General features: G+C 36.9%; 1 protein-coding gene across 1 annotated transcript; it reads left to right on the forward strand.

Moving 5' to 3' along the window:
- Positions 1-6,654: 6,654 nt before the first annotated feature.
- Positions 6,655-13,494, forward strand: LOC148872357 (ABC transporter G family member 15-like). Its single transcript, XM_088967935.1, has 9 exons — positions 6,655-7,076; positions 10,366-10,445; positions 10,562-11,023; positions 11,123-11,245; positions 11,417-11,548; positions 11,771-12,055; positions 12,143-12,415; positions 12,524-12,631; positions 12,951-13,494. Exons 1-9 carry the CDS (start codon positions 6,833-6,835, stop codon positions 13,299-13,301), a joined length of 2,058 nt encoding a protein of 685 aa, XP_088824061.1. The 5' UTR covers positions 6,655-6,832; the 3' UTR covers positions 13,302-13,494.
- The last annotated feature ends 374 nt before the right edge of the window (positions 13,495-13,868 follow it).

The following is a 13,868-nucleotide window of genomic DNA, read 5'->3' on the forward strand; positions in this document are numbered from 1 at the left end:
TGCCCTTTGGACTAACCAACGCACCCAGCACATTCATGAGGCTGATGAACCAAGTATTACGCCCCTTCATTGGTAAATTTGTGGTAGTCTATTTTGATGATATTTTGATATACAACAAATCTATCACTGAACATATGGGACATATTAGGGAGGTCCTAAAAACATCGAGGGAAAATAAATTATATGCTAAATTGAATAAATGCATCTTTATGAATGAAAATTTATTATTCTTGGGATTTATTATAAGCAATGATGGTGTGAAAGTAGATGAAGAAAAAGTGAAAGCCATTAGGGAGTGGCCAACCCCATCCACTGTCACAGATGTCAATCGATTTCATGGGTTGGCAACCTTCTATTGGCGCTTTATTAAGAATTTTAGTAGTATCATGGCTCCCATTACTGAATGCTTGAAAAAAGGTAAATTTCAATGGAGAGAAGAACAAGAGCAAAGTTTTGCTCTCATAAAAGAAAAATTATGTACTGCTCCTGTTCTTTCCTTGCCAGACTTTAATAAATTATTTGAAGTTGAATGTGATGCCAGTGGAGTTGGTATAGGGGTTATATTGTCCCAAGAGAAAAGACTCATTGCTTTCTTCAGTGAAAAATTATGTGAAGCTAGGAGAAAATGGTCTACTTTTGACAAGGAGTTATATGTTGTAGTTAGAGCCTTGAAGACATGGGAACACTATTTAATTGCAAAAGAATTTGTTCTCTATACTGACCACTAGACCCTAAAATATCTTAGTGGGCAAAAGCAATTAAGAAGTGATTTACATGTTAGATGGTCTGCTTTCCTAGACAAGTTCCCATATAAAATTGTGTATAAGACAGGACAACAAAATAAAGTGGTTGATGCACTTAGCAGGCGTGTAACTCTCATCAAGACCCTCAGTGTTGAGATTGTGGGTTTTGAGTGCCTAAAAGATTTATATGCCTAGGATGAAGACTTCCAAAAGGTATGGGAGAAATGTGTGACTAAGCAGCCAGCAGAGGACTTCTTTATTTATGATGGGGTCCTTATGAAAGGGGGACAGCTGTGTATCCCTTGCACCTCCCTCCACGAAAAAATCATTAGAGATTTGCATGGGGGTGGATTAGCGGGAAACTTGGGAAGGGATAAAACAGTAGAAGCAGTTAAGGGGCGATATTACTGGCCGAAGTTAAGAAGGGATGTGTCCACTATTGTAAGCAGATGTTATATTTGTTAGACAGCTAAGGGACAAACCCAAAATACTGGTCTCTACATGCCCCTACCCGTTCCTATTGCTATTTGGGAAAACCTGTCCATGGATTTTGTGCTAGGCTTGCCAAAGACCCAAAGAAACATGGACTCCGTCTTCAAGGTGGTTGATAGATTCTCAAAAATGGCTCACTTCCTCCCATGCAAGAAAACAGCAGATGCATCCGCTACAGCCAAATTGTTTTTCAAGGAGATTGTCCGTTTGCATAGGGTACCCAAGACCATCACATCAGATCGTAACACACGGTTCCTTGGTCACTTTTGGATGACCCTTTGGAGGTTGTTTGATTCATCACTTAATTTTAACAGTACAGCCCATCCGCAGACAAATGGATAGACAGAAATGGTAAACCGAACCTTAGGGAATTTAATTCGCAACATATGTCGGGAGAGGCCAAAACAGTGGGACTTCGCCATAGCCCAAGTCGAGTTCGCCTATAACAATGCAGTGCGCAGTTCTACAGGTAGATCCCCATTCTCCATCGTATACATGAAGGACCATAACCATGCACTGGATTTAGTGACGCTACCCAAAGTACCCAACGCCAGTATCTCAACAAAGCAGATGGCAGAACAAATCCAGTCTGTCCAAGAGGTTGTGAAGCAGAAGCTAGAGCAACCCAACGCCAAGTACAAGATAGCCACAAATAAGCACCGCCGACCTCAAGTGTTTGATGTAGGTAATGAGGTTATGGTCTTCTTAAGGAAGGAAATGATTCTTGTAGGTACTTACAACAAGTTGAAGCCTCGGAAGTATGGTCCATATAAGATCGTGAAGAAGATTAATGACAATGCCTATGTAGTGGATTACTAGATCATATGGTCCAAGACCTTCAACATTGTTGACCTTCATTGGTACCTGCCAAAAATAACACTTGCCTATCCTAGTCATGACTCGGGGTCGAGTTCTCTCCAAGTGGGGGAGAATGATGGAGGCCCATCTCACCCCTAGGGGCGGTAGCTCCTAGGATAAGGATAAGACTAACTAAGATCCAAGAATTCAAGATAAGCAAGGGATCCAAGAATCCAAGATTAGCAAGACTCTTCCAAGATTATCAAGAAAGACTCTAAGAAGCATCAAGATTAACAAGATAATCCAAGATTCATGCATCTAGGAAGATCGAAATGTGGAGATCAAACCAAGAAGAGTTTGACCCTATCAGATTAGATCTATACTAGTTGTTATTTCCTAGTTCTTTTACAGTTTCCAAATGTATTATAAATACTGCTATTTTTTCATAATTATTCATCAATTCATACTTTATATTTTCAGAATTTCTTCAAGTTCTCTTTTTTCTATTTTCGCCACCTTTTCTCTCTCCTAGAGAATTCAGTGTTCTTCGCTAGAAGCTAGCGATCGCCCGGTGCTTGCATAGCCAGCCCGGTTTCTCATTGCTTCCACGCTGCGTCAAAAATTTTGGGAATGTCGGGAACCACCCTATTCCACACAAGAAGACGGAGGGCTTTGGGATTTTTCCAAGCAAGATTAATTGTTCAGGTCCCTAGTGAAGAAACCACTAACAGTGTCTCCAATCTCCTTGAAGATCGTTGGGCACCAAACTCAAAGAGGAACACTAACCACAACCCATTGAGAAAGTTATTTTGGGAGTGAAGAGCTCCACATGCTTCTTCCTCTAAAGCAAAAATGATGAACCACTTGCTCCCTTCAAGTCTCTAAACAAACGGAGTTTGCAGGTTCCTCAACCGGTGAGATGTCTAAACATTCTACCTCTTCATTTGAAGGGAAGCCTCTTGAGAAATGCTAAATCAAACATCTACAGAGGAAGGTTTCATGATCCCAAACCCCATTCTCAGCTACCACAACCTTGATCAAACCTCCAAGCACCCAAACCAACGCAAGACCTTCCTCTAAAATCCCAAAATCCGCCATGTCCCTGAAGAATTTCTCTTTAGCTGCTAGCCAACAATAGCTAGAAGGATAGAAGAATTCCTATGAAATCCCAATGGGGAAGATGTACTCGATCAGTTCTATGCATCGCTAATAAGTTCAAGGGTTTAGTGAGTCTCATCCTCAGCATAGTAACCAATAAGAGTTCTAGTTTTGCTTGCAGCTTCTGTTGCAATGGTGACTGTTCCACATGGATATTTATAAGAGAAAATTCCGGATAGGTAGCCTGTACGTTAGGCTCAGTGTCAATTTAGTATCTGAATTTTCATTTTGTGACAATTTAGTATCTGAGTTAATTCACCATTAAGTGAAAAAGACACAAATACCCCTTAAGTTTCATTTAATTTTATACAATTCATTAAACACCGCAAGAGAAAAAACGAGAGAAAGAAAATCAGTGTTATAGAGTCAAAACTAAACAAAAGTTCACCGCACTGTTCCCACACTGTTCACCGCCATTGTTCCAGCCTATGCACCACTGTTCACTGCCACTATTCCAGTTCGAACCATGGTTTCCGCATCATACTGTTCATCGCTACTGTTCCCCCGCCACTGTTTTGACCTCCTATTTGTGATTTGATCTCTGTTCTGCGACTCTTCCGATGGAAACTTTTTTCTTTGAAAAACTATAAATAAATAAAAGCGAGCATAATGCTCACCAATTAGAAATATAACCCTTTTATGTACACTGTAAATAAGCACATTATATATATATATATATATATATATATATATCAAACTTAATTAAAGAAGAATCCTCACAATTCACCAACTAGTTGTAGAAAAACTACAAATGGCCCCGTGGGTGGTATGATATTAGGAGACACTAGGCAGCGATGGTAGTGGGTCGATACTTGGAGGCCTAGGCGGTATTTGATCCAGCGGTTGAGGTGGCACTACATCTGACGGCCTTGGTATCGGAATGTCAGGAATGCTCGGAGACGGAATTGGGGGTCCTGGAAATTCCAGCCCAAGATTAGGCCTCGGCGGTATCTGGGATGGAGGAGCAAGAGGAGGATTGGGGATCCCTACTTCAGGCAGCGGCATGGTTTCGATATCTGGAGTTGTACGAATTGCAGTCACCTCCGGTGGAAAAGAGGATGGCTCTGGAGTTGGCCTCGACCGTAGCTCTAGAGGGCTTGTCAAAGGTGGATCAGATGAACTGAGGGTAGCTAACACATGACGAAGTGAAAGGTGGACGTGGGTTGGGTTGGTCTGCATCATGTGGCTTACACTGTATCTCAAGGAAACCGCTTTGCAAGAAAATGTGAGAGAGGAGATGGAGCGGTGGAGTTTCGTTATGGCTGAGGAATTGGACATGTAGAGAGACAAAGAAGATGATGAACAGTGTATTTTTATAAGGGTAATTTTGATATTTTTAAAATTCTTAAATTGCACATGAGGGCACCTAATATACATAATTGATGGTTCATTCATTAACAGTAGGTACTATATTGTTGCAAAATGAAAATTTGGGTATTAGATTGTTGCATTTTAAAGTTTGGATACTGAATTAGCACTAGGCCTAAAGTATAAGGTACCTATTGGAAATTTATACTAATAAACATGTATATGCATTTGCACGTGGCAGCATCTCTAAGATAAAATTATTTATAATTCATAGACAGTTTTTGAATAATTACAAGTAAACAGTTTCTAAACAGTTATAAGTGGCAATTTTTGGAGTGAGAATAAAGGACATATATGCCCTCTTTATGCCCATTGTATATTGTTTGGATAAAGGGTAAAAAACGTATAATGAAAATTCTAGAAAGAAGGGACATTTGTTCTTTTATATGTGGTATAGATATATAATATATATAATATATTTATAATATAATATATATGTATTTATTTATATATAATATATATATTTATGTAGATAATATGTGACATATATTAAAAATATATGTATAATATAAATATATATACCGATTGATTCAGTTAACTACCAATTTTTTCTATCTTAACCGAAAATCGAACCAACCATTTGGTTAATCACATTTTTCGGTTTGGTTCTTTGGTTCTTATTAGCATCCCTAGTCCTAGGTCCTCTTCCTCTAATTCTAAACCTCAGCCACAGATTCTGGATTGAAGCATAATGTCCCAATTCGGCTCCACAAATTCAACGGCCATTAAGAATCAGCACTAACCCAAGGTCTGGTGAACACACCAACAAGTATACAAACCTTGAAATTTTTAATTAAGAGGGAGGGAAGAGAGTAAAAGTCTAGGTTCCCATTATTAATTTGGTGGATCTGGGTCCATTATAGTGATAGTTGATCGACATTTTAATTCATACTGTACGAGTGTTTCCTCATACTAATCACTTAGAAGATCAATAATATTGAAGGATGGTCTACATCAGATTAAGAAGAAGAAAACACAACCCTCAGAAAATAATGAAGTTCCATGTTAGAAGTTGTCAACTCCAATAGTGATGATATACGCTCTAACTTGATCATGAGGTTGCTTTTTTTCAGCTCTTAATCTAACTTGTGGCCAGTGAGCCACCCTTAGTCTACAGTTTGGAAGTGTTTATTCGAATAAATTAACACTTATTTGTATTTGGGAAATAAGATGAACTTATTCGAAAAGTCTAAAATTTTAGCTTAGTTTTAAGTGTTTATTTCCTTTTTGGCCTGTCTTGGCCCATCATGTCATTTTGAAAATACCTATATTACACCTATTTGAAATAAATGATTTTTCACTAAACACTCATGGAGATTTGTTAGATTATATAAGAATTTAATTTTAAGCACTTATTTTTTAAATAAGTAATCCCAAACTCTGCCTTAGATGTAGGGGAGTCCAACTTCAGTCAGGGCAAAGCCCGTTCCAACAACCTTTACAGTCTTACGTTGAGAATATCTCCATAATTATGTGATATATTTCATGAGAGATATTCCCAATGCAAAATTGCAAGGGACTGCTCGAACAGTGTGAGCACCGAGTTGCCCTGACAGAAGCCAAACTCGATGTGGGGTGATCAATTCATTGATCAATGTGAAGAAAAACTAATCAAGCAGAAAATATTCAGCGGCGTATTGGATCATCTGGTTAGGTGGCATTGTTTATGTCTCCTTCATATTTATAGGGCATGGGGTAATGCTCAGTTCTCATCCAGTTAGGTTGTACCTTCTTTATTTAGTATTAACAAATTTAAGGCCTCACTGCTCCCCAGTCCCCTGATCCACAAAGGAGTACAAATACAAATATATACATAGAGTGTAAAACTTTATATTTTATATTATTTTGCATGAATTTATACTGTATATATTTGCATTTATACTCACTTCAAACAGAAAGGCTCTACTTGAAATGAGTATAAATGCAAATATGTACAGTATAAAACCTTATATTTTATATTGTTTTATATACATTTGCACTGTATATATTTATATTTGTACTCTTTCCAAACCTAGCCATAGAGTCTGAAGGATGGCAATGCTTTAATTTCGTTGTACCTTTTTTTAATACAGAAGCAACATTGTCAGGTGTGGGCACATGAGTTAATCCATCGTATACAAAAGGCACATTCATATCCCCTCACCTTTCCCCTATTCTGTACTTCATTCTCGCCCATATCTAAGCATTATATCACCACTACTGCAGTCTGTAAACTCAGGACTCAGGAGTTTTGTGATAGATGTGCTAACTGGTGGTGGTGGTGGTGGTCAGACATGGAGATCGACGGGATAGATGATATAGCTGCAAATTCATCGGAAGGAGGTTTTTGGAATAGGAAAAACAGGATGGGGACGTATTTAGTATGGGAAGACCTGTCGGTGGTGGTGGCCAACTTGGGGAACAGCCCACCAAGAAAGCTGCTCAAAGGACTTAGTGGGTATGAAGAACCAGGTCGGATACTGGCTATCATGGGTCCTTCTGGGTCTGGCAAATCCACACTACTTGACTCCTTGGCTGGTACGTAATCCCCTTCCTTCCCTTACTCCTACCATATACTTACTTGTTTAGCAATATCACAAATCATTTCCAGCCTTGGAGTGGTATTAAGACAAAGCTCAAGTTGTGCTAATCTCTCTACCACCCCTGCAAAGAGTCTGGTGCATGACCATCCTTGAATTACACACAGCAATACAAATTTGGTACAAGATGGTCGAAGCTTTGATGTCTTGACTCACAGCTCAAGCCTCAGTAACAAGGGAAATTAGCCCATTTGATAAATTTTAGAATCCTGCTTCCAATTGTGTGTAAACGTTGCAAGATGTTAATTTGCAATCTTAGGAGGCAGCTATATGCACCTTTGGCTCAGTTTGGAAGGAGTACAAATACAAATATATAGAGTGCAAAACCTTGTATTTTGTATTATTTTGTATGTATTTGCACTGTACCTATTTGTATTTGTACTCCTTCCAAATTGAGCCTTATTAGTTTTATATTTCTTTTTTTTTTCTTTCCTATCTTCACATTTTTTTAATTTCTTTTTCTCGTTTTTAAACCTCTTCGTAAAAGATAAAGATTAATAAAAAGTAGATATTTTACATTAGATAAAGATATATTTAACTGTTAATAAAAAGTAACATAAGGCTGTATTTGGTTGAGTTGCAAATAAATTTGCACTGAAACAAAAGCATGACAATGTAAATGATTTGAATGTAAAATTTGATGTTTCCTGGGTAAAAAATATATAGGTATTTTTGGTACAAAATAGGTGTTGTCCAAACTGAACTTAATGAGAATTAGTTTTTATTAGTTGTGTTTAATTTATTTCTCCGGTACACGGAGATAAATGTTCCATGTGCGTGAATTGGATCTTGTCCTTTAAAGTTTGTTTTTGACTTTTTCTATTTAAATGGAAATATTTCAACCTAAAAAAATCAAATGGAGCCCATTCAAAAGGAAATATGTGGTTTTTTTATGAAAAAAAAATTAATTCATACTGGAGATTTCTTATTACCTCAATTAATGTCACTTACAACTGTAATGAGCCCAGATTTTGGGTTGGGCCCATTAAAATTTTGACAGAATCTCAACCCTAACAGGCAAAAGTTGCACCCCTAACTATGGTGCAACGTCTTGTGGACCGATTTTGATGTGCACCAACAATGGAGAGAGAGATATAAGTTGCACCCCTAACTATGGTGCAACGTCTTGTGGACCGATTTTGATGTGCACCAACAATGGAGAGAGAGATATAGCATTTCCTCTTTCAACCATTTCTAGATTTTGTCCAATCAGCATATTTAATTGCTGATCTGAAATGCCCAAGGATTCAGTTGGGGCCGTTATGTTGTCAGTTTTCAACCCATACTGTAGATAGATCAACTATGTATTGAAAATATCTTCCCATGAATGATAAAGTATAAAAGATATTTTTAATGCCCAGCGATATGTTGTGAGATTGATACAAAACACTCAAGAACAAATCCCATCTCCGATCCTATTCTCTCACCCACTAGATCTCAACTTCCATGAAATGAAAAGTCATATCCTAATGATATATATATGCATATATAGAAAAGAAAGAATTATTTTGCATTATTTTCTAGAACATTAACTGAAATTTGATGCTTGAATATAGGGTAGTGAGGAAGTCTTAATCAATTTAGTAATGAATAGTAAATTAGCTGAAATTTTGCATTATACCTACCACTTAATCAATCTAGTAATGTTTTTTTATAAATTATTATTTATTTAGCTTAAATACTTGAGGAACTCTTGGATCCTCAAAGGAAATTTTCTATGGTCTGGAAAAAATACAAACCTGTGGCCTATTTATTGTGGTGTGACCACACTACCAAGTTATTGTTGAGCTATCATGATGGTGTACCTGTTAGACATCATTCATTTTGTATTCTTCAATGCTACCATTGCTCTTTGTCAGTTGCAAATATGTCACATCACAAAAAGGAATTGTAGGGTTTTAAGTGCGTTAGATTTCTTTTTTTTCTTTTTTTTTTTTTCTATTGAAAGGAGATGCATAATGAGGAATAACCCATCCCCCAAACCCTATGGATGTTCATTATATGGTCTAAATGGCAAACCACACCAAACTAAATAAAAATTGGTAGTTGGATTTTACTGGCCTTAAAACGTTTTGATTTTATTTGGTTTTTTTATTTTAGAAATCGGATTAAAAGGTAAACCGAATTATTAATGATATATTTATTAATGTATATAATATATTATACATGTGTTTGAACACATCATCATCATCATCTTCATGCATGCCTTATCCCAATTATATGGGATTGACTAATGTGTTTAAACATGTATGTATGCATGTTATGAGGGCTTTCTAGTTGGGTTAAACCCAATAAAATGGAAAAATCATATTAGAAATTGGATCTGATTTAATTTCTATGCTAAAATGATTTGATTTGGTTTGAAAATTTTTCAAACTGTAATTTACTAGTTTGGCCTGAGATCTCTAAACTAAACTAAATCAGACCGTTAACACCCCTCCTGAAATCTACAAATAACAAGAGAACCTACCAACTGAGCCTCAGTTGGCAGCTATGTTAGATCTGGGCCTCGTTAGATCTTGCCCTTCTATAATTCAGAACTTGAGTAGTCGCCTTCTGTGGAAATCTTGAATCTATCAATTAAATGCACCAACATTCTTCATAAATATTCGCCTGAAAGAGCACAACCTGTATAGACTTTTCTTTGGTTTCACCCACTTCATCAAATTACCCATCCTAGGGATTGCATTTAATTGGATAGTTCTGAACAGTACTGGTAGATATAAATATTTATTACTCAAGGTCTGATAGAAATAGAATCAATAAATTTGATGCTCTTACTATGATGCAAGATAAATATCATTAATAAGCTGATCACCCCCATTTCTTGGATTGCTTTAATGGTTAAAACTTAAAACAAATTCATCCTTAGTTATTCTTTGCAGCAAATTAAAAAATAAAAAGATGCTAAACAAATTCATCCTTAGGAAAAAGCAAGGTTTCTAATGCTAAGTTTGGTTTGAAGGAAAAGGTAGGGAAACCTGTACAAACCCTTCCTTTCCCTACTTTTTCCTTCAAATCAAACATGGCCTAAGTTACCCAAAAACCTGAATATTAAGGCACTATATAGTTTTTATAGAAATAGTGTACAAAAGAAACAAAAAGAAAGAGGGAAGTCCGAAGAAAATATGATGAAGTAAATGTTAATTAAGGTGGAAAACTAGGAATGGTGTAGCTTTCTCTTATTTTACTTTCACCTTCACTGATACTCTTTGAGCTTCCACTAGGGAGACTTGCAGGAAATACTATTATGACTGGGAGTGTCCTCATGAATGGGAAGAAAAAGAGTTTAAACTATGGAGTGCTTGTAAGTAAAGCAATTCATACATCCAAATTTCTAGCTATTTGATAGATTTTTTTCCAACTGATATATCTCGTATCGTCTTCTTAATTGAGTATATAAGTGTGTTTCCACATATTTAGGCCTATGTGACACAAGAGGATGTTTTGTTGGGTACTCTGACTGTCAGAGAAACAATAACATACTCAGCCCTCTTAAGGCTTCCTGATTCTTTAAGCAAAGAGGAGGTAAATGAGGTGATAGAAGAAACAATTTTCAAAATGGGTCTGGAAGATTGTGCAGACAAAAGGATAGGAAACTGGCATATGAGAGGAATCAGTGGTGGAGAGAAGAAGCGCCTTAGCATTGCGCTTGAGATCCTTACAGGTCCTCAACTCTTGTTTCTTGATGAACCAACTACTGGACTCGACAGCGCAGCTGCTTTCTTTGTGATGCAAACTCTGAGAAACATCGCATGTGATGGAAAAACTGTTATCTCCTCAATACACCAGCCTAGCAGTGAGGTGTTTGAATTGTTTGATGATCTGTTTCTCCTCTCTGGTGGAGAAGCTATTTATTTTGGAGAAGCACAGATGGCTGTCAATGTAAGCATGAATTAAACAATCCTAAAATCAAACAATATCACTTAATGATTAAAACCTCTAATGGGTTTTATCTTTTATGTTTGATATTACGTAATGCAGTTCTTTTCTGAAGCTGGATTCCCATGTCCAAGTAAAAGAAACCCTTCAGACCACTTCCTTCGTTGTATCAATACCGACTTCGATATTATATCTGCCGCTCTAAGGGGTTCTTTGAGCTTTCATGTATGTTGTCATGGTAGCTTTTCTACATTTATTTTCCCTATGCTAACAACATATAAGTCTTTAAATTCCTCAATGTTTTATTTCTTTCTTTGATGCATGCAATTACCATTTTATGATCCTATTGTACTTTGTTACTTTGTTTATGGCATGGGGACCTTTTCTTTGTTACAGGCAATTCAAGCATCATCAGATCCTCTAATGAATATGGCAAGTTCAGAGATCAATAAGATACTTATTGAGAAATATAAAACATCAGAATATGGAACAAATACAAGAAGACGGATTAGAGAACTCTCATGCATTGTAGGTATTTCAAACTCCAGTTGCAGAAACATAATTACTACCCCCCAACCATCAGAAGGAATTGCAAGTTTAGGATGTGATGAAATATTATTCAATGGCATGAGATAGTCTTAAGACTGAAATATTCTGAAATCAATTTGAACCAATGATTTTTTTTGTGAATCAAATAGAGTAGTCAAAGCAATTTCATATAATGTAAGCTCAAGTGTGTGTTCAATGCAGGAAGGACCTGTAATTGGATCAAACAGGGGAAGTGATGCTAGCTGGTGGAGACAGCTCTCCACATTGACTAGGAGGTCTCTCTCAAACATGTCTAGGGATCTTGGATACTACTGGGTAAGGATCATAATCTACATTGTGGTATCCTTAGGTGTTGGCACCATGTATTTTGATGTTGGAACTAGCTTTAATGCAATCATGGCTAGAGGAAATAGCGCTGCGTTCATAGTAGGATTCATGACATTCCTCTCCGTTGGAGGCTTCCCATCTTTCATTGAAGAAATGAAGGCAAGTAATCTCAATTCAATGGGGAACCGGGGGAGAAAAAATGGAACTTGTGTTACTAAATTTTAACAAATTTTCTATTTGAAGCAGGTATTTTATCGTGAAAGGCTAAATGGACATTATGGAAATGCAGTCTTCATCCTGTCCAATTTTCTCTCCTCATTACCTTTCTTGTTGGCAGTGTCTCTTTTTACTGGCTCAATAACCTTCTACATGGTGAAATTCCACCCAGGGTTCTCTAACCTTCTTTTCACCTACACTAATCTACTAAGCTGCATTGGTACTGTAGAAGGCATCATGATGGTTGTTGCTTCATTGGTACCAAACTATTTGATGGGTGTCATAGTTGGAATTGCAATACTTGTAAGGAAACCAGTTTTAGACTTCCGGTTCATCATAATCTTCATCATCTGTCATCACCAATTACCTCCACAAGCTTCATCCTTCATCTCCTATGGTTTTTCTGTGTAGGGAATTATGAATTTGGGCTCCGGATTCTTTCGTTTGCTGCCCGATCTTCCCAAACTATTTTGGCGTTACCCAATGTCATATATCAGTTACACTTCATGGTCGTTACAGGTAAATTTTTATAGGCAGCTTATTAACATTTCCCCATAATTAATATTTTCATGTTGAACACAACAGTTCAGGTGATTTACCCATCATTACACAAGTTTGGATTATTCAATTTTATAGGCAAAATATTGATCAAAATGCATGATTTTACCCTTCAATTTGTTGAATCTTTCAAGAACCCAACAATTTCTGTGATTGAACCAAGGCCTTAGCGATCTAATTTATTGTTCAGCACTAATTCCTTGCTCATGCCCTGTGCCTATTTTCTTGTATTGATTACATCCAAAACTGCGTATTATTGTAATTGTAATGAATGATGCAGGGACAGTACAAGAACGATCTGATTGGGCTCGAGTTTGATCCTTTTATACCTGGTGGTCCTAAACTCAAGGGAGAGACAATCATCACAACAATGTTTGGGATTCCGATGGATCACTCCAAGTGGATGGACTTGACTGCTGTTTTTATCATTCTTATATCCTGCAGACTACTTTTCTTTGTCATACTGAAGTTTAGGGAGAGAACGTCACCATTGTTCCATACCCTTTTCACCAAGAAAATACTTCGACAGCTAAATAGGAGGCCTTCTTTCAATAGAAAAGCATCCACAATCAAGAGGCAACCATCCTTCCCATTATCTTATCAAGAGGGTCTCAGTTCTCCACTCCCTTAGAAACAGAAATTTCAAGACTTACTAAAGTTATTGTGATCTGTGTTATGAATTCATATTTTATCTTCATAAGAGTGAAGCAGAGGATGAGAAAAAATAGACATTCCATTTCTTGTTGTATAGCTCAAAAGCTGAGGCAACCATTCAAAAGTTCATAGTTATTGAAATGCTGTTAGTACTGAAGGTTTTTCCCTTAGTTGTTACTTCCAAAGTTTCTTGGTAGTATTACAGTAGACTGAGAGCACTGACATGACCAATGATGTGGATTACAGATTACCATGAAATATAATGAAGGGAAAGTGAGAATATAATCTGTAATCATGAACCACTGAATACGAACAAGTAATCTAATTATCACAGTTTTAGATAAAAATGGTAAGAATGAGACCAGTCAATTTAGCTGGATTAGAACAAGTTAACCCCCAGCTCATAAACAATCACTGAGCTCGAGTTCACCCCTAAAGGACCAACTGTGATCAGTGCAAATGCCGTCATAAGTTTCAACCCCATAGTTGGATGAAATTTATATATACAATATAATGAAAATATGTGAGGGGCTGGCAAACCAAG

The sequence above is a fragment of the Nelumbo lutea genome, chromosome 2 (genome assembly GCF_056320005.1).
Source record: "Nelumbo lutea isolate HS-2025 chromosome 2, American lotus-T2T, whole genome shotgun sequence".
Classification (NCBI taxonomy): domain Eukaryota; kingdom Viridiplantae; phylum Streptophyta; class Magnoliopsida; order Proteales; family Nelumbonaceae; genus Nelumbo; species Nelumbo lutea.